This window comes from Canis lupus, chromosome 16, assembly GCF_011100685.1.
Source record: "Canis lupus familiaris isolate Mischka breed German Shepherd chromosome 16, alternate assembly UU_Cfam_GSD_1.0, whole genome shotgun sequence".
NCBI classification, from domain to species: domain Eukaryota; kingdom Metazoa; phylum Chordata; class Mammalia; order Carnivora; family Canidae; genus Canis; species Canis lupus.
The window spans coordinates 46655909-46675768 of record NC_049237.1 but is presented as its reverse complement, the minus strand read 5'-3'; the positions used below and the strand labels follow the sequence as shown (position 1 = coordinate 46675768).

The 19860-nt window shown below is 48.0% G+C and overlaps 2 protein-coding genes across 2 annotated transcripts in view; one reads left to right on the top strand and one right to left on the bottom strand.

Moving 5' to 3' along the window:
* ACSL1 (acyl-CoA synthetase long chain family member 1) overlaps positions 1 to 11651 on the bottom strand; it is a 70542-nt gene extending 58891 nt beyond the window's left edge. Inside the window, exon 1 of the mRNA XM_038560406.1 lies at positions 11500 to 11651. The gene's annotated coding sequence lies outside the window, so the exon portion shown is untranslated. The remainder of the gene's footprint in view (positions 1 to 11499) is intronic.
* LOC119877066 (proline-rich protein 2-like) lies at positions 10844 to 12294 on the top strand. Its single transcript, XM_038559198.1, has 2 exons — positions 10844 to 11653; positions 12244 to 12294. The coding sequence occupies exons 1-2, from the start codon at positions 10844 to 10846 to the stop codon at positions 12292 to 12294; spliced, it is 861 nt and encodes a 286-aa protein (XP_038415126.1).
* The last annotated feature ends 7566 nt before the right edge of the window (positions 12295 to 19860 follow it).

The following is a 19860-nucleotide window of genomic DNA, read 5'->3' as shown; positions in this document are numbered from 1 at the left end:
AAGATGAAAAAGATATCATCGGGTCAAGTCAGTTCATTTCCTCATATATATATATATATATATATATATATATATATATATATATATACACATATTTCCCACCTGCTCCAGAAAACGGCTTAGGGTGGCAACTCTCCTTCTAGGAGCCAGACAGATGGCACAGAAGCCCCTCCCAGATAATACAGACCTGGGCCCTCATTGGCTGCCCTCTGCTGGACTCTGGAACAGCCACTGACTCCTACAGAAGGGTCCCCTTGAGAAAGAAAGCCCATCCACACTACGATCCTACAGCTTTGGGAACTGATTTGCCGGGAGTAAAACTGACACATCCATTGCATCCTGCCAACAGGTTAATGAACCAAATCGTGGCGGGAAACCCCACTCTCCCTGATCCCTTGAGCCAGAAGACCAGCAGCATGAGGTCACAGCACTTGTGGCACTTCCTCTGCCTTCAGTGAGTTTGGGGTATGGGTGAAAACAAACACACCTGCGAGGGACGCCTGGTGGCTCAGGGGTTGAGCGTCTGCCTTTGGCTCAGGTCGTGATCCTGGGGCCCTGGGATTGAGTCCCACACCGGGATCCCCATAGGGAGCCTGCTTCTCCCTCTGCCTGTGTCTCTGCCTCTCTCTCTCTGTGCCTCTCATGAATAAACAAAATCTTTAAAACACACACACACACACACACACACACACACACACACACACCTGCAAAAAAGATGTGACCACACTATCCAGACAGAACATGAAGAAGTAAGTGGCAGAGGGCTTCGGGAGGGAGAAAGCACTACATATGGGCGGGAGGGTGGAGGCAGGCTTCCAGAGAGCAGGGTGCCAGCCTGCAGAGACAGGCAGGGGTCGGCAAACAGCCTGAGAGCCCGCCCGGGCTGGCCGGCAGGGCCGGGGCAGCTGGCTGGTCACACAGCACGGGGCCATGACCCAGGGTGGCGGATGCGTGGGCCCTGCTCAGGCTAGGCCACAGCTGGCAGCAGAGGCCTGTCCCCTGCAGAGTATCTCGTGTCCCCACCGGGGCACGGCCCGGTGCAGGAGACCGAAAAGAACCAGGCCCAGTCCTTGCTGCTCACGGAGGTCACAACGATCAAATAGCGGTGACCTGGATAAGACGGCTGAAGGCACACCAGGTCGGGTAGAGTTACTTACACCTCTTAAAATAGACTGCTGTTTCGGAGGGATGGAGAAACCAGGGGCTTGGCTCAGCCACCCAGGGTAGGGGGAGACAGACCCACAGACACGTGTCCACGCAGATGGAGGAAGGCCAGGGGCTCCCGGACAGGGGCCCTTGAGTGGTTACAGATTTCAGCGCCCAACTGCCAGGCCCCTGAAAAGCAGGGATGAAGGGAGACCCACCAAACCTTCTTCCACTGTGGGCTTCCTCAAGGCCAAACAGAGCCTCGGAAGAGCGCGGGGCCCCGTGGTGATCTCTAAGTTTCAGTGGTGTTGGAGGAAGTGACACGTGAGATCCCGACACGGCTGAATCTGAATCGTAGGAGGAGGGAAGGGGAGCACTTGGCCACCAGCGCGGGCCAAGGGCTAGAATACCTCCGAGAGTTCGGGTAACCAGGGGAGGAGATGGCTGGTCCCAGGGATTCTGAAAACAAAATGAATCCAACAAGTTGCGGAGGACTGCTGAAAAATGACAACGTGGTGTTTAAAAGAAGGGAAGGCAGAAAGAGATCGTCTCATCTGGCTATTGCCTGAACAAGCAACACTAGTTTTGGGGTGTCTATTTTCCCCTTATGTCGTGTTTAAATTTTATTGTGAAAATTCCTACATGGATTCAAAAGTATATAGAATAGTATGAGAAGGCCATATATGTGCCCCAAATCCCAGCTTCAGCTTTAATCACGATCAGTATCTTGCTAATATTGTTTTATTTCACACCTATTTGTTTTAAAAATGATTTTACAGCAAATTGCACACATCTATCTTATCATTCAGGTGACACTTCTGAGCCCCATCCGGCGCTATGATCCTACAGCTTTGGGAACCGATTTGCTGAGTGTAAAACTGACACATGTGCTGCATCCTGCCAACAGATTGAAGGTTTCAACAAAGAAAGCCAACCTAAATATTGACACGAAGTGCCATACCCAGCATGATATTTAACTGTTACACTAGAAAAGATCTAAATGTTCAATTTGAGAATATTTACCGTGTATGCACTCTGTATCACATATTGCTCCAGACTCGGGGGACACAGGAGTGAATAAAACAGAAAAAAATTAATAAAATCTTTGTCCTAAGGCACCTGTGTGGCTCACTTGATTAAGCATCTATCTGCCTTTGGCTCAGATCATGATCTCGGGGTCCCGGGATGGAGCCCCATATTGGGTTCCCTGCTCTGCGGGGAATCCACTTCTCTCTTTCCCTCTGCCCCTCCCTCCAGCTGCTCTTTTTCTCTCTCTCAAATAACTAAAATCTTTTTAAAAGAAAATAAAAATAAAAAGTTTCATCCTAATGCAGTGTCTACATTGTCAAGCTTTGGATCCAAAGTCAAGAGACTCTGGATTTGGGACGCCCGGGTGGCTCAGTGGTTGAGCATCTGCCTTTGGCTCAGGTCATGATCCCGGGGTCTTGGGATCGAGTCCCACATTGGGCTCCCCGCGGGGAGCCTGCTTCTCCCTCTGCCTATGTCTCTGTCTCTCTGTGTCTCTCATGAATAAATAAAATCTTAAATAAATGAATAAATAAAATCTCTCATGAATATATATATATACACGCACACACACATACACACACACTCTGTATTTAACATGATTCTCCTTAAGTCCAAGGCCAATTTGACATGAATCACAACTTAAGTTTCACAAAGAACTTTTGATTCCCCCCCCCCCCTTAACTGACAAACTGAGTTCTCTCTCTCTCTCCCTTTTTTTAAATGGCATTTAGAGATATCTTGCCATGCTGATGTAGAGAAGCAGTTTAATTTTCTGGTTCTCTAAACTTTTTATAGGGCATCCAAAATAATAAATAAATGCATCCCTAATATATAAGTACACTCACTTATAAACTCTAGACACTTGCAAATATTTTCCAAACATTATAAAATATACATATATGAATCTAAGCTAAAAAATAAAATATCTACAGGGACGCCTGGGTGGCTCAGCAGTTGAGCGTCTGTCTCTGCCTCAGGTCGTGATCCCAGGTCCTGGGATCGAGTCCTACATCAGACTCCCTGCAGGGAACTTGCTTCTCCCTCTGCCTATGTCTCTGCCCCCACCCTTGTGTCTCACATGAATGAATAAATAAAATCTTTTATAAATAAATAAGTAAGTAAATAAATAAATGAATAAATAAATAAATAAATAAATAAATATCTACAGAAGTTCTAATATATACACTCTGAAACCTAGATGGTCTACCCCCACCGTGGGGCACGTGTATCCCATTTTGGAGACCACTAACTGAGCAGAACCTGCAAATTCTCTGGGCACCTGCCTGTCAGTTTTTGAGTATGGGAGGCAATAAATAAAAGTGCTAACTGGAGAACCATGAAAAGCTTGCCACAGCTAGGCGGCAGCGTACAGTTCCTGCCAAAGCCTGCACACACACTTGCCATCTAAGAGGGAGACAGAGATATTAAACGTTGCCCATGAGGGAAAGAAGTGTCCTGGAGACGGCATGACGATGCCAGTGGCGTCACCTGGCCAAGCATGAGAGCCCAAATGGACTGGGACAGCCAGTGTGGAGGAAAAAGAATCAAGGCCTCAGGTCCATGGCAGACTAAAAGGCTGGCCTCATCTGAGGGGTCTCTCCTGGGGAGCCCCAAGCTTCAGCCCCTGCCTCAAGGGCTAAGAATCCTCGGCCCACCTACACCCTGGAGAGGTGCTGGCATGAGTGGTGCTCATCTCCGAATCCTGTCAGGAGAGGAAAACACAGGCTGGCTCTGTCTTCGGAGCCCAGATTGTCTCTGGGCTCTTAGCCACACCTTTCTGGACCTTGGTACTGTCTTCTGTGAGGTAGTTGGTTGGACTGCTTAACGGTCTAGTTTCCTGCCAGCTCCACATTCTGGAGTACCTCAGAAGCTTGCCGGAGGCACAGTGTGGGTAACTGTCCCTACAGAAGGAACACAGAGCTACTGGACCATTGATTGCCCTAGTGGCACAGAAACAAGGTACGGTTTTTAAGTAGGAATACCAGGTAAATGAAGACTCCAGTACAGTTATGTAAGATTATCTAGAACTTGACACTGATCTGCCTCCCGCCCACATCCTGCAAGGCCTACAACCACCTGCTGTTCAAACGGCTCTGAACGTACCCTGAGAGAGATCCCTCAGATGTACTCCTAGACACTAAGGTCAACCCAATGAAAGTTCAGGCTTTGGTCTAGTGATTTTCAATGCCTTGATCTTAGCTATAAGATCTAAGCTTGCCCAGTATAATATACAAACCTGGAACACTGAAATGTATATTCCTGTCAATGACCCCCTTCTACAGGACACCTGACCATCGGAACGTCTCCTGCTCTCAAGCAATCATCAGACGATATTAAGTGCTGACTAGCAGTAAGGTCTCATGTTAAGCTGCTGAGAACACACAAATGACAATGACTAGATCTATTAAGTGCCCAAAGGCCTAGAATGTGGCTGAGGAGCCTATGTGAGGGACGAAGATATGCTCACATGAAAGGCAAATGAAGGAGGGAGGGAAGGGTGCTATTTAAACACTGAATAACCAGTACAGCCAGGCATCAACCAATTGGGAAAGAAGAAGGCCACTGCCCCAGAACATGCTCAGGAGATCCTTGGACGGAGCAGGCATTAAATCTCTAGAATCTGAATTAGGGGTGGGGGCACTTGGGGTAGCAGCTATTCCTAACCGATATGGGGGTGTTTGGGCATTTTAACCATTGTTGTGGCTGCCAGCACATCCCAGCTAGCTGAATGTCAGCCTAGAGTTCCAGTGAGTGATCTGGAGTCTCTAAGGAGCAGGGCCATGAGGAAGAAGGGTGGCATGAGGAATCACAGACAGGTCACCCTAATGCACATGGTCCATGAGGCCCTTCCAGGACACAGGGAGGCCAGTCAGGCTGAAGAGAGAGCTCACGGATAGAGTCTTGGGATGCAGAGATCTTGAGGCAACCCTGTGCTTCCAGTCTGCCTTCCAGAAGTCCCATGATGCGGTGGTTTGGGAGAGGCATGGGAAACAGCAAGTTGGAACCAGACTAAAAGCTTTTAAGAGCCAAGCTAAATAAAGACTTGAGGCCTTCTGGAGGGAGCCCTGGAAGGCTTCTGGGCAGAGGAGGGATTCACTCAGAGTTCTGCATTAGGAAAAGGAATCAGCCTTTCTCTCTCTCTCTCTCTCTAACGAAGGGTCTCTGCTGTCTAAACCAGAGGTGACAGGCTATGGATTGGGCAGTGACGCCAAGGAGAAAAAGGAAGAAGTGGTATGTATTGTGCAATACTATACAGAGAGTAAGAGTAGTTTTAGGAAAAGCAGTTTGCAGGGCCCAAATCAAGGACTACATGAAGATCTGGTCATTCCCCGAACAGGCCCAGGGCCCAGGAACAAAAATCCACTGTGTGATGGCCAGAGGAGAACACAGGTTGTGTAACTTGGGCAAAGTCACTCATTTCCCACACAATGGGTCTAGCCAAGAGAGCAAGTTCGGCTATTTCAGTGTTCTGGGAGCCTAGGGTCATTTGGAGGTGCCTGAGACAGGGAGCCAGAGGAAGCAAGCGTACGTGCGTACGCTGGGGTTCCCGCCCCTGCCCCCTTCAACTGTGGCAGTCCTGCTTTTATTTGATGTCTTGCGGTTCTGCCTAAAATTGTACTGGAAAAAAAAAGGCACCCATACCCACTAGATCATCCCGCTGTGCCTTCAAACCCTGAAAATTCACACTTCTGTTTCCTTGGCTCTAACGTGCTGAGAAAGTCTCTTCTGATTAAAAGTACCCTCAGATACACAGCAGAAAGCAAATCCGTGTGCCACGGTGAGGCTGATCTCTTCCTGAAGTGAGTGAGGCTCGGCCATCCCTGCTAAGCCTGGGTCCCTGTTCCCAGCCACGTGCTCTCTGCCTTCTACACACTTGATGCAGTAACCTTGCACCTCGGCTGTCGGCCAAGCCTTATGAGAACAGCTTCCAGGGCAGGCAAAGCCTTTTACTCTTTAGATCTCTAGAAGGCCAGAGCTGCGTAGCAGGTGATCTGGCCACTCCCCGAACCAAGCCGAATCAAAATCTGTTGTCATCTGCAGCGCTCTGGTGGTAGCAAGACAGAGTGTAAAAATGAGACAGGGAAGTATCAAGGAGCAATGACACGGAAAAAGAACCAGCTCTGTCCTCAGGCTTGCTCCTAGCTAGGTAACCCGGAATTTTCCAGACACTCCTGGGACTAAGAACCCTTCCAGCTCTAGGGAGGAAGCAGAGCCAATTAATTAGGAGCTCTGACCCTGAGGTCTAACTGTGTAGGTTCAAGTCTTGGTGTGGGTGACCTAATCCCTGCACTGTAGAACAGGAATTATAGTAGGCCCTACCTTCCAGGGTTGTCCAGGGGATTAAGTGGGCTAACGCCTCAGGAGCACTGGCGCTGTTGGCTGTTATCACCACCTATCACGGCCCGAGCCTCCCTGGCCGAGCTGCAGCCACAGGTTAGTCAGCTGACCCTGCTCTGCTTTGTAGTTGACAGCTGAGCCTTGAGGGAGAAACTAGGCTCTGTAGCAACTTTCTCTTTACTCTAGTTATTAAAAGAATAAGCGGTATTCGAGGTATTTGGGCCTCAGATATATGGACATTTCTCTCATGATGAAGCTGAGGGGAAAGTAACCAATCTCTTCCGCAGCTGAAACTGGGCATGTGGACAGACAATACACGTTCATCAGAGGGCCTTCCAGAAAGAGGACGTGGTACCAACAAGCAATCTCCATTTCCTCTTCTGACGCCTTATTTTTTTCCATTTGTCTCTCCAGACCATGAAACCCCTATTTCGGCAGCTTCTGACTAGAACACGTGCACCCAAAAGCCCATGAAAACCATTCCCGAACAAAAGTAATTTTCAAATCACTGTCAATTTCAACAGTTGTAGAGCAGAACATGCCATCGTTTTTTTAAAAAGAGAATTTAAATATATAAGAAGGTTGGCAAACTTTCTGAAATAGTTATTCTTAAATATCCAACAAGAGGGGTGCCTGGGTGGCTCAGTCAGTTGAGCATCCGACTCTTGAGATTGGCTCGGGTCACGATCTTGGGGTCCTGGGATGGAGCCCACATTGGGCTCTGTGCTCCAAGGGGAGTCTGGCTTGAGGATTCTCTCTTCCCCCACTCACATATGCTTGTGCCCTCTTTCTCTCAAATAAATACATCTTTAAAATATATATATCCAACGACAGGAGAAGGGTAAATAAATTGGGATGTATCCCATACACCACATCATGCAGTCATCCTCAAAATTCATCTTTTGGAGAGTAGGTAACAACATGGAGAAATGTTCACAATATAACTTAGGCGATTAAAATTAAGTTATCAAACTTTTTATCTTCAATGGAAACTATACGCTCAATGTAGAAAAAAACTTTTTGGCAATAACAGAAAAATGTTAATAGTGTTTTAATCTTGGGGCACTTGGGTGGCTCAGTGGTTGAGCATCTGCCTTTGGTGCAGGTCATGATTCCAGGGTCCTGGGATCGAGTCCCACATCGGGCTCCCCATGGGGAGCCTGCTTCTCCCTCTGCCTACATCTCTGCCTCTCTCTCTCTGGGTCTTTCATGAATAAATAAATAAAATCTTTTTTAAAAAAAGTGTTTTATTCTCTTGAAGGCCTTTTTTTATAGCTCTCAAATTTTCTATAAGCATAAATTCCTGTTACAAAAAGCATATAATATATAATATTCCTCTTTCAATATAATTCTTACAATAAAAGCATGCATCCCTATTAATTTTTTTTTAGCTTTTTTTAAAATTTATTCATGAGAGACACAGAGAGAGAGAGAGGCACAGACACAGGCAGAGGCAGAGGCAGAGGCAGAGGGAGAAGCAGGCTCCATGCAGGGAGCCTGACGTGGGACTCGATCCTGGATTTCCAGGATCACACCCTGGGCTGAAGGTGGCGCTAAACTGCTGGGCCACCTGGGCGGCCTGCATCCCTATTATAATTTAAATACTTTCATATTTACATACTATGTATATGTTTTATATTTTATATACATATACACACATATATATAGGTTTTCTGAGGCAAATGATTTTGATTTAGATATTAGACAGCTTTCACATTTTCATTTAAAACTTGAAGACTGGCACTAATTCATAGAGAGAATTAGCCCAGGTGCTTACACGGAGCCACCAGTTTTGAAATCCTAGACTGTGGAGATAAGACATCTGCCTCCAGCCAAAGGTATTCTTCTAGACAGGCAGCACAGGGCAACAGAGTGCTCACCTCCACCTGTTTTTGTCCATTTCTAGGAAGGCTCGCATCATATTTCATTGTCCCCTCTTGAGTCCACAAAGGTTACAATTCGCTCAAGAACTTATAAATGTCAGGATGGAAAAAAGCAGAAAAAGGAACCTAACAGAGACTATGCCATAGTTTTCTCTTGTCACTGTGGTCTGGGCAACTTTCTCAAATTTTGTTCTCACTTGGGCTTACACAAACCAGAAATTCCTATGAGTTGTCATTTCATATTCTAGGTAAGGAACTGGAGATAAAGTGACAATCTGAGTCACAGCCACAACCACTGGTAAAATTGCCTCCGTTCTCGTTCATAAACTTTACAAACTCATGTTTCTTCAAAAGCTCTCCAGGAGCACCTGGGTGGCCCAGTCAGTTAAGCAAGCACTGGGACTCTGGGTTTCAGGTCAGGTCATGATCTCAGGGTTGTGAGATGGGGCCCAGCCTCAGGCTCTGCAGTCGGGGCAGAGTCGGCTTCAGATTCTCTCTCCTTCTCCCCCTCCTTCCTGCTAGGGCTAACTCTCATTCTCTCTCTCTCTCTCTCTCTCTCTCTCTCTCAAATAAATAAATAAATAAATAAGCAAGCAAGCAAGCAAGCTCCCAGAGCCCCTTGAAGTAGGATAATATTAAAATTTAAACTCAACCACTGGCAGCTTCAGATCAGCTCTGTTCAGTGAGATGTACTCTCCAGGCAGGAATGTCAAAGAAAAGTGACCCTAACGTGTCTGTCTCCCTAAGTTGGAGGGACCACCTTCAGTAAAAACTGATTTTTACTGATTTCAAGTTAGGCCATAGGATACGAACAGCTTGGAGCTGCCATAAAGGAAGTTCCTCTGTCTAATACAAGTGGCTAACCCAGTGCATCATCCAAACAATACTGTTCATAAAACGTTATTAATGGGTCCTAACTCAACAGAATTTGGATATAAGGGACAGTAAGTGCCAAAGGATAACGGACATATGCTTCAGGTGGCAAACTGGCACCATAAACTCAGCAACTGACCTTAAAAATTGTATATTCATCTCAGGTTACTGAGGACCAACATCTAGAAATTACTAGTATTCCTGGTCTTGCTCTTTCCAGAAAAGTGAAACTTGAAGGGAGCGAAGAGAAATCCCCAGCTGTGATGACAAAACCATCTGATCTTTCCCCCGCCCCTCTTCTGCACACATCCATTTTTCACAAGACAGCCACATCAAGAAGGAAAGATGTAGTAAGGCCTGGCCACAGAGCATGACACTGTGACGTGCTAGTACACTCTCAGTTATTTCCAACTTCATTCAAAAGAGAGGTAGCCAGGAAAACTCCAACCTCTAGGATACAAACAGAAACCTGTCCTCATCTGCATTTGTCACAACTAGCTATCTCTTAAAGGCCCCAAATTAAAAAGCCCAGAGATCTCTTTTTAGTCAGGTTGCCTGCAATAATAATAATAATAAAAATACTGCCAACATACGCATAACAGAAACAGGAAGGAAGCAGGTCAAAATGCTTATAATTTTGTGCTCGCTTCGGCAGCACATATACAAAATGCTTATAATTTTGAGGGGCAGGGTGATTTAAAAAGGTCTTCTCTGTTTACAGCAAATGCAGAAGACAGAGGTCTATGATACACGGTCTATAGTATGTCCATATTATTTTAAGTAGGAAGGGAGGTAGAGGTTTGCTATTCTTAAGGATTTTTCGTCTTCCAGTCATAGAGTCTTACTAGCTTATGAAAGGCCTTGGCCTAATGCAGTCGTTTGACAAATACAGAGTCAAGTTTCAGACCGGGAATGGGTTCTCCCATTTGAGCGAGGACAGGAAAGATCGTCTCCAAAGGCTGGCTCCACAATGATGGGAAGCAAGATTTCCTTTAAAAGCTCGACCTCCTCGACCCCACGCCTCTGCATCCTAACCTGCCGTCTCTACTTGAAAGTGCAGAATCAATCAGAAATCTCTGAACCAAAAAAAAAAATTAAAAAAAAAAAAAAAAAAAAAAAGAAATCTCTGAACCGACTTTTTGCTTGGGTTAAGCAAATTTCATCGCAGATGAAATCTGTGTCAGAAAAGGAGACTGCATGTTTGTTTGTTTTTTTTTCTCATGCTAAGCAAAGGCCAAAAAGATAAATAAATAATAAAAGGAAGGGTATTGACCGTCCGAGGCACTTTGGGATACTCCTGCATCAAGAAGACGTTTAAAAGTCTTCACTTTTAAAAGGCAGGGAGCACTGTTAACAAGGGTCTTCCTTAATTAAGCCCCGTAACCTTGAAGGTAGGTGGGGTGGGGAAGGGGTCTGAGACTCTAACACGCACACGGTTTACCGTCCGTCTCTAGGTTCTAGTCCACGTGTCCGTTAGAGTCACTGGCCACCACTCTCCGTCTACGCTGCAGGTGATAGGAGTCATTTCTTGCTTCCTAATCTCAAAAAAAAAAAAAACCAGGCTCGGTACATCAATGCCTCCAACGCGGCTGCGAGCGGCGGCTCCGGGCACTCCCCGGGAGGCACCGCGAGAATTTCTGCATTTGGCAGCGGGCTTCGGATGCTGCAGCGGAGCCTCCTGCAAGCAGGCGCTCGGCGCAGGGGCACCGTCACCCCGGGGTGGCAGCACGGTCCGGCTCCGGGCGCGGTCCGAGAGCGCCCGGCCAGCCCTGCCGCGGGGCCGGGAGGGATGCCCGAGGCCCGGAGCCCCCCGCCGCAGCCCCGCGGGATCAGCCCTCCAGCTGGCGCCCGGGGGCCCGCTTCCGGGCCGGGCCGGTCGCCGCCGCCACACAGGCCGGGGGCCGGTCCCAGGCGCGCGTCACCCGGGCCCCTCCGGGCACCAGCCCCGCGGGAAACGGCGGCCGGGCATCCCCGGCGCAGCACAGGAAGCGGCCCGGAGGCCTCGGCTGCCGCCGCCGCCGCACGGGGAGCCGGGCGCAGAGGCCGGAACAGCGCAAGGGCCCGGGAGCCGAGGGGCGCCTCACGCGTCTCCGCCGCGGCCGCCGCCGCCGCCGCCGCCTCCCGGGCTTGGGCCGGCGGGGCAGCCCGAGCCCCGCACCTCCGCCGCGCCGCAGCCGCAGCCGGAGCCGGAGCCGGAGCCCACGCGGCTCCCCGCCGCTAGAGCACTCACCTCCTCGCCTGGCCGGGCCGCTACGCCGCCGGCTGTCACCGCAGCCCCACTGCCTGGCCAGCGCCCGCGCCGGATGCTATTTAAGGGCGCCGCCGTAGCCGCTACGCCCTGGCTGCGCCCCAGCCTCCAACGCCGCCGAGCCGAGCTGCTCCCGGTGCGCCCGCCGCGCCCGCCCCGCAGGCCCCGCCCCGCCCCGTCCGCGGGCCCCGCCCACCGGCAGGCCCCGCCCCGCCCGTCCGCAGGCCCCGCCCCGTCCACAGGCCCCGCTCACCAACAGGCCCCGCCCCGCCCGTCCGCAGGCCCCGCCCACCGGCAGGCCCCGCCCCGCCCGTCCGCGGGCCCCGCCCCCGACGCGTGCCCGCCTAGCGTCTGGCTACGCGCGAGCCCCGCTGCCTGCTGGCGGGTGCAGGGAGGCCGCGAGCCAGCTCAGCCCTTCGCCAGCCTTCGACTTGACAGCGAGTCTATGGAAAGGCAACGGGTAGATTGTAGAGCCTCACCCTAGAAGCCTGGCTAGCCCTGGGGTCCCGTGGCTACGGGGACAGGAGGACGCCCTTTCGCATCCTCCACCCGCCCCCCCATGGCCTGCCCTGCTGACTTCGTGGCGGACGGGGGTTGGGGGCTTCTGCAGGGAGGGACCCTGCCGGCGGGAGGGCTTCCTTTGCCTATTTTTTTTTTTTGGCACCCACTTGCGGAGCCCCGTTTAACCCGATTTCACCACGGTCCCCACATGGGGTTTCGCCACAGGCCCTGGCAGGGGAAGGCTCTTGTCTGGACTTCTGCAATGCCCCGGCGTGAAGCAACCCTGGACTAATCAAACCGGGTATAGTTAGAGCACAATGCACACTCACCGTTAACTCAAGGGCAATGTTCACCTGCCAAGTTCTCGGAGCCGGTGGAGCCTACTCAGCCCTCGCTGTGGTTTTGAGGGGTTCTGCATCCCTGCGATGCCCATTTGGCATGAATTTTCTCAGATCCCATCCTCGATGTTATTTTTCCTCTTAGCACCTGAGGCCTGCCGGTGTCCTAAACCTCTAATAACAATGGTGGTTCCGGGTACAGTGGTGCTCGTGCCCAGCATTGGAAGGAGGGCTGCTATCTAGTACTTCTTTGAATTTGAAGCATGAGAAGAAATATTGTTATAATAAATACCTCCAAGGGGTGCCTACGTGGCTCAGTCCGTTAAGCATGGGAATCTTAGTTTCTGCTCAAATCATGATCTGATGGGTGTGGGGCCCAGCCCAGGCTCAGGCTCCCCACTCATCGGTGATCTGCATAGTTAAGAGTCTCTCCATCTGCCTCTCGCCCAACTCACAGGCACACGCGCTCTCGCTCTCTAAGTAAACAAAATCTAAAAAATTATGATAAACACCACTCATAACAACAGGTACAGTTTACTGAAACGCTTCACACACATTATCTTCTTGACTCTTCATCATAACCCCATGCGGTTGATGGTGACATTATTCCTTTTATAGATGAGGGGGAAACAGGCACCGAGGCTGAAGGCTAGAGAGGGCAAAACTGCACTTGGATGCTCTGCTTCCAGAGCATGCACATAACCACTGGACTCCACTTGTACTTCGGTTTGTGTGAGCCTGTGCTCACTGGAGGCCACAAGCACATCAAGTTGGCTCAAGCAAGTAATACCCTAAGGACTTGCCTCCTAAAGTGTGCTGGGCACCATAGGACAGTGACGGTGAGGACAGCCCACACTCCAGTGGCCTCCGTAGCAGCTGAGTGCCCCCAAATCCCCTTCTACACCTAGATTCTCCATCTAAAATTAAAAATGAACTCCACTTCCCTTTCTGTTGGTTTCCACTTGGCTAATCCTTGACTTCTCTGGCCAGGTCTCTTTCTCCTCACCTGTGATTTTGTCATTTTAGCCTCTTCTTTTTTCTCTTGCTTCTCCAACGAGTCCATCACCCCTCCTCGGACACTTCCAAGTTCTCTGCTGGAGTGGTTTGTTGGGGCTGCCAAAGTATCACAAAACCCAGGTAGCTTAGATCCAGAAATTTATTGTCTCATCATAATTCCAGAGGCTAGAATTTCAAAATAATGGTGTGGGCAGTGTTGCTTCCTTCTGAGAGCAGTGAGGGAAGAATCTGCTTCAGGCATCTCTCTTTGGCTTGGAGAAGGCTGTCTTTTCCCCATGTCTCCTCACCTGGTTTTCCCTCCGTTTTTTGTCTCTGTCCACATTTCTTCTATGAGGACACCAGTCATATTGGATTAGGATCCACTGTCACGGCATTAACTTGATTACCCTCTGTAAAGACCCTATCTTTAAATAAGGTTACATTTTAAGGTAGTGGCAATTCAGATTTTTCAACAAATAAATTTGGGTGGCGGGGGATACAATTCAACCCACAACATGTGACAGGTGTCACTGACTGTCTTCCTATCCCTTCCCCTCCAAGACACTTTTCTCCCCATCAATGTGCTCTTCCTTGGTTTCTAGCCCTAATGCAGGTAGCTGACAGCTGTAGAGTAGGAATGGCACACAACCAGGGATTACATCTCAATTCCTACTCTCTCTGGTAAAGCTGCTGCGTGACAATAGGGAAGCAAATTCAGGTTTCTTCTCTGGAAATAGGGAGCTAGACTGAAGAATTTCTCAGGTCCCTTTCAGTGCTAACATTTTTTTTTTAACTTATGTCCCTAGTCATTTCAAAAAGTTTTGCAATTTATAGGGTTGTCTTGTGACCATGAAATAAAGACTTTGAAGGTAGGCAGTATTGCACAGTAGTTAAAAACATAGGCTTTGGAGTCGGGCATAAGCCTCATCTCATCCTCTGTAAGACAGGAATCATGGTACCTACCTTAGAAGGGTGTCAGCCCATGGCCTCAGCTTTCTCATTAAATGAAGGTTCCAGACCCCATGATTGGGGATTCCATTTTGTAACTCGGGGAGACCTGGGAACCCAGTCGTAAGTCTCTTTTCCACTTCCTTTTTCCCCCTAAACATTTCTGTAGCCACCCAAACAAAAGCCAACTGATGTTGCAGTGGAGCAAATCTCCTAATGGAAGTTTGAGTCTCTGACCAGTTGTTCTCAATCCCATTTTGGCTTGATTAAAATGTGGCAGCTAATTCTGGCTGGGTCCAAATCTATTGCCATTTAAAACTGACTGATCCATCTTCTAGAGAAGCTAAAGAGAGTCAGGGTCCTCGTTGGGACAAGCTGAGGGACAGGTTGACAATGATCTTGTCTCACAAGCTCCCACCTGTGATTGCCAACTGCCAAGTTGTAACTATTGTTAATCTTCTATATCTACTCTTTTTGAGCATGGTCATCTGAAGTATAGCCACATCAGTTAATAGTGGCCAATGTGCTTTTAATTCCAGCCCTTGGTAAGTGGATGGTTAAAGAAAGGGTTGCATCAGTGGCTAGGTGCTCATTACTCAGTCTCTTTTGAGGCTACATCAACACTAGGCATAAATCCATCTCCCCCATGAAACTAGAGAGCAGGCACCTTATGCCATTAATCTCAGATTTTCTGGGCTGCCAGCAATAGGGAAAAAAAGGATATTTCCACCAAACTGGCACTGTTCTGTAACTACTGGTTATTATCACATGGTCTCCAGTAGCCCTAATGAAGCCATCACCTTCCCTTCTCCCACACCCCTTTTATTAAGTGCACTTGATCCTCTGACTTCATTAACTTTATGAGGAAAAGTTAGTCTATAGCTCTATAGGCAGTAACTTCCATGGGTGTACCTCTCTTCCCACTGGGGAGCTCCCGGAGGTTCATCCTATCCAGCTGGATGGAAATATTTCCAGGTTAAGAGCAAAGGCTTAGAGTCAGACTGCTTGGCTACACATTCCACAACTTACTGGTTCCAGACCTTGGGCAAGAAACTCTCTAATCCCCAGCTTTCTCAAATGCCAAGTGAGTATAATACCATATGGCATCCATTCCAAGTCACAATCCATTTTAAGATGCACCATTATTTTATGTATCTCTGAGAAAGAAAAAATGCTCCCCACTATAATTACAACATCACAGTTGGAAGATGCACCCTATATTGCTTAACTTTTTCTATATAGCAAATCACCTTAAAACCTAGTTGTTGCTTAACATCTGCCTTCAGCTCAGGTCATGATCCCGGGGTTGGGCTCCCTACTCAGCGCGGAGTCTGCTTCTCCCTCTCCCTCTGCCTCTCCCCACCCCCACACATGCTCTCCTTTTGCTCTCTCTCCAATAAATAAAATCTTTAAAAAAAAAAACAAAACTTAGTAGCTTAAAAACAACCATTTTTTAGCTCATGGTACTGTGGCTTTGGCACTTGGGCTGGGTTCAACCAGATAGCTCCTCTGCTGGTCTCTCCTGAGCACTCTCTTGCAGCCAGTCAGCTGGTAGATCAATGAGCTGGATGGTTCAGGAATGGCCTCACTCACTTGGTCTGCAGGCTGTTTGCTGGGGTCCCTTTGTTCTCTCCTTTTTTTTTTTTTTAAGATTTATTTATTTACTCATGAGAGACAGAGAGGCAGAGACAAAGCAGAGGGAGAAGCAGGCTCCCCACAGGAAGCCCAATGTGGGACTCAATCCTGGATCCCAGGATCATGCCTTGAGCTCAGCAGCTCAACTGCTGAGCCACTCAGGTGTCCCCCCCCCTTAGTTCTCTTCCACGTGCCCACCCCAGTAAGCTACTTCATGTGTGCCAAAATGGTGGTGTCAGGGCTCCAAGCCCAGCAAAGGAGACAAGCCCCAACATACAATTGTTCTTCAAACTTTATGTTTGTCACTATTCCATTGGTGAAAGCAAGCCACATGACCAAATCAAGTATCCACGTGGGAAAGGATTACCCAAGGACATTGATTCAGAGGGCAACTACAATGACCATATTGCAAAATATCCACCACACATCTTGATGCCAGAGATATTAAAATCTGGAAAAATATGCATTTAAGAATACACAAAATATAATAGTAGTAGTGATAGGTGTTAAAGATTTATTATGGTGATTCAATCACAATATACATATAGCCAATCATTATGCTGTACACCTGAAACTAGTATATGTTATATGTCAATCATATCTCAATTTAAAAAAGTAAAGAAGAATCATATTAGCTAAAGCAAACATACTGTCTAAGAATATTTAGTTTGTAACTTTCTTGGTGAAGGGACACCCCAATGCTGAAGGAGATGACAGGCAAACGTTTTGGAAAGCCGGGAACATTATTAGCTTCTAGCAGAGGAAAAGACCTTTTCCTGGGACTGGAGGGAAAGAAATACAGTGGATACAGATAAAGTTTGAAAATATGGGGCACCTGGGTGGCTCAGCGGTTGAGCAGCTGCCTTCGGCTCAGTGTGTGATCCTGGAATCCAGGATTGAGTCCTGCATTGGCTCCCTGCATGGAGCCTGCTTCTCCCTCTGCCTGTGTCTCTGCCTCTCTCTCTCTGTCTCTCTGTCTCTCTGTCTCTCTGTGTGTGTGTGTGTGTCTCTCATGAATAAATAAATAAATCTTTATAAAAAAAAAAGTTTCAAAATACTAGAGCTGAAAGAGGAAGGAATCCTGCCCTCCTATCCTGTGGACAAAGTAAATCAAATATTCTTCATTCCAAAGAATATATCATCCTGATGCCTTTCCCTCTCCCTATTCCTTGAGAGATTACAGTCCTGTGCTTCCTCTGTTTTCACAGAAGAAATGATGTTTTCACAGGAAAAATCATGCGTCTGTGGGTTTTAGTCAAGGAAATAATTCCTTGGTCAATATGAAAACATGTATGACTGTCCAGTTCAATGTACAGTGGTGGTATATATTGTTTCCCTTAAGAATTTTTACCTTTGAGCATTCCTGGCAAGTCCATCACAGGAGCCCTCCAGCCTTCTGTAAACTTTAGTGAGTCAACAGAGTTTATCGAACTAAAGTTCCCAATTCAAAGCCACTAGTGCTCTGACAAAATGTGCTTTTCTGCTTTAAAATCTGGAGTGTCAAAAAAAAAAAAAAATCTGGAGTGTCCCTTAAACAGTTTAGGGTGACAAGATGAAATATATCAAGAAGAAAGCTCCTTCCAAGGTACTTAAATATTAATCACACCCCTGCTGTCCAAACATCGTGTTCTCTTTTTGTTCAATAATCTCTCCACTGACTTAATAGAAGAATACATAAGCCAAAACTTTTGAAAGTGTGTTTTCTGCTTATTAGAAGAAGACCATACTTTCTCAAGAGAATAAAATCCTATATCTGATACCTAAATAGACCCTGGGATAGATAGGTAGATGATGATGATAGATAGATAGGCAGGTGGACGGATAGATAGAGAAGGACAGAGAGAGTGAGATGCTTGGGGTATGGTGGGCCTTTTGGGGATCACGTGTCATCTTTGATCCAAGAAAGGATGAATATTTCTTAAAAAAAAAAAAGAAAGAAAGAAAGAAAGAAAGAAAGAAAGAAAGAAAGAAAGAAAGAAAGAAAGCAGGGCAGGGGCTGGTGAGTCCCTCTATGAGATAATGCCTGTAAAACACTCAGTACACTGCTTGGCCCTTCGTGAATGTAAATACTATTACTTTTGCTTCTCTTTGGGAAGCCTTTGTAGCTTATACTTCTTTCTATCTGCAACCCTGTAAAGTCTTACTTACCCAAGACCTAACTCAGGCATCCCTTACTCCAGGACACAGACACACCACACACACACACACAGAATGCGTTGCCCCCAGAGCTGTGTTAGCCTGCACTTGAGATGTGTTGCCTATTTTAACAGGTTGTCAATTCTGTGCTTCTAGGCCAATGGGCCAGCTTTGAGCTGCCCAACAGTGGATAATCTGTGCATAGACACCCCCTACCCTCATGCCAACACAATGCCTGACACTTGGTACACGTTTATTCCATTGAACTGCTGTGTCACCACCACCTCCAGTAGAACTGCTTCTCATTCCCCTACGTATAATTGCTCTTTCCTCTGGACGTGCTCCCACAGCTCTTTATAATGTTTCTGTCATAGGACTTGTCACATTCGGTTGTGATGACTTGTTTGTGTAACACACATACGGATGGAATGTGTCTTATTCTCCTTTATATCACACAGAGACCACCCCCCCCTTCCCTGCCCGGTGCCTGGTGGTAGCAGTAAGCACTTTACAGATTCCTGAAAATGAATAAAAACAGGGTTTCAATCTCCATCCTAGTTATACTCAGGAAGGCTTGTGGCCTACAAGTCCAGAGGAAAGTTAGATTTGGTGTGTAATTCATCGATAGTTATTTCTAGTCCATTCCTAGAACCAGAACTCACTGGCTTCCTTCTCCTGTCAGGTCACAATGCTGCTCCCCCACCGTGTGCTTGAGAGAGTGATTGGTAGAGGCCCGGCCCCAATCCTGGGGCCTCTCTGACCCCCACCCCCTGTGACCCCCACCCAACTATTCTGTGGCAGGCCCACAACACCCAGCAGTGTTTGAACTTTCTTTTTTTTTTAATAAAAAAATAAATAAAATTATTTATTAGAGACACACAGAGAGAGACAGAAACAGAGACACAGGCAGAGGGAGAAGCAGGCTCCATGCAGGGAGCCCTAGGTGGGACTTGATTCTGGTTCTCCAGGATCACACCCTGGGCTAAAGGCGGCCGCTAAACTGCTGAGCCACTGGGGCTGCCCTGAACTTTCTTCAGTGAAGAGAATGTGTCTAAAAATACCACAGGGCCTGCAGGGGACTTGGACCAGATCATCGGTCATCCCAGGTTCCCGGGGACAGGACACTGGTAATCCCCGGGGTTGGTATAGCAGCTCAGAGAGGTGTTGAAACTGGGTGAGGGGAGCCACATGCAGCCTTCCTCAGTTCTGCTCTGGCCTCTCCTTCGTCCTCACTGCTCCAGCCCAGCCCCTGCACGTGGTCCCAAGCCCTGCACCTGAGCCTTCTGGAGGCCACGGGTCACCCTGAGAATCTGATGAAAGATAGGGATCCTGTCTTTATCACATGCTGTCTATGGGGGTCTGAGGGTCCCTAGGTTAAGAGCCTCTGGCAGTATAGAAAGAGTATCCACTTTGGAAATATAAAGATCTAAGTTCCAGGCTGGACTCTGCCTCTTACTGGTATTTTGCTTTTTAATTTAAAAAAATTTTTTAAAGATTTTATTTACTTATTTGAAAGAGAGAGAGAGAGAGAGAGAACGCACAAATTGGGGGGAGGGGCCAGAGGAACAGGGAGAAGCAGACTTCCTGATGAGCAGATGTGGGGCTCCATCCCAGGCCCCTGGGATCATGACCTTAGCCAAAGGCCAACGCTTAACCAACCAAGCCGCTCAGGTGCCCCTGTTACTGGTAATTTAAAAATGGTTAAAGAAGGGACGCCTGGGTGGCTCAGTGGTTGAGCATCTGCCTTTGGGTCAGGGCGTGATCCTGGGGTCCTGGGATGGAGTCCCAC

Bases quoted from the DNA above. Each gene is read 5' to 3' on its own strand.
- LOC119877066 (XM_038559198.1), top strand. From the start codon at position 10,844: ATGCCTCCAACGCGGCTGCGAGCGGCGGCTCCGGGCACTCCCCGGGAG. The intron at 11,654-12,243 runs GTGCGCCCGCCG...GTTTCGCCACAG, and splicing joins GCCGAGCCGAGCTGCTCCCG to GCCCTGGCAGGGGAAGGCTC.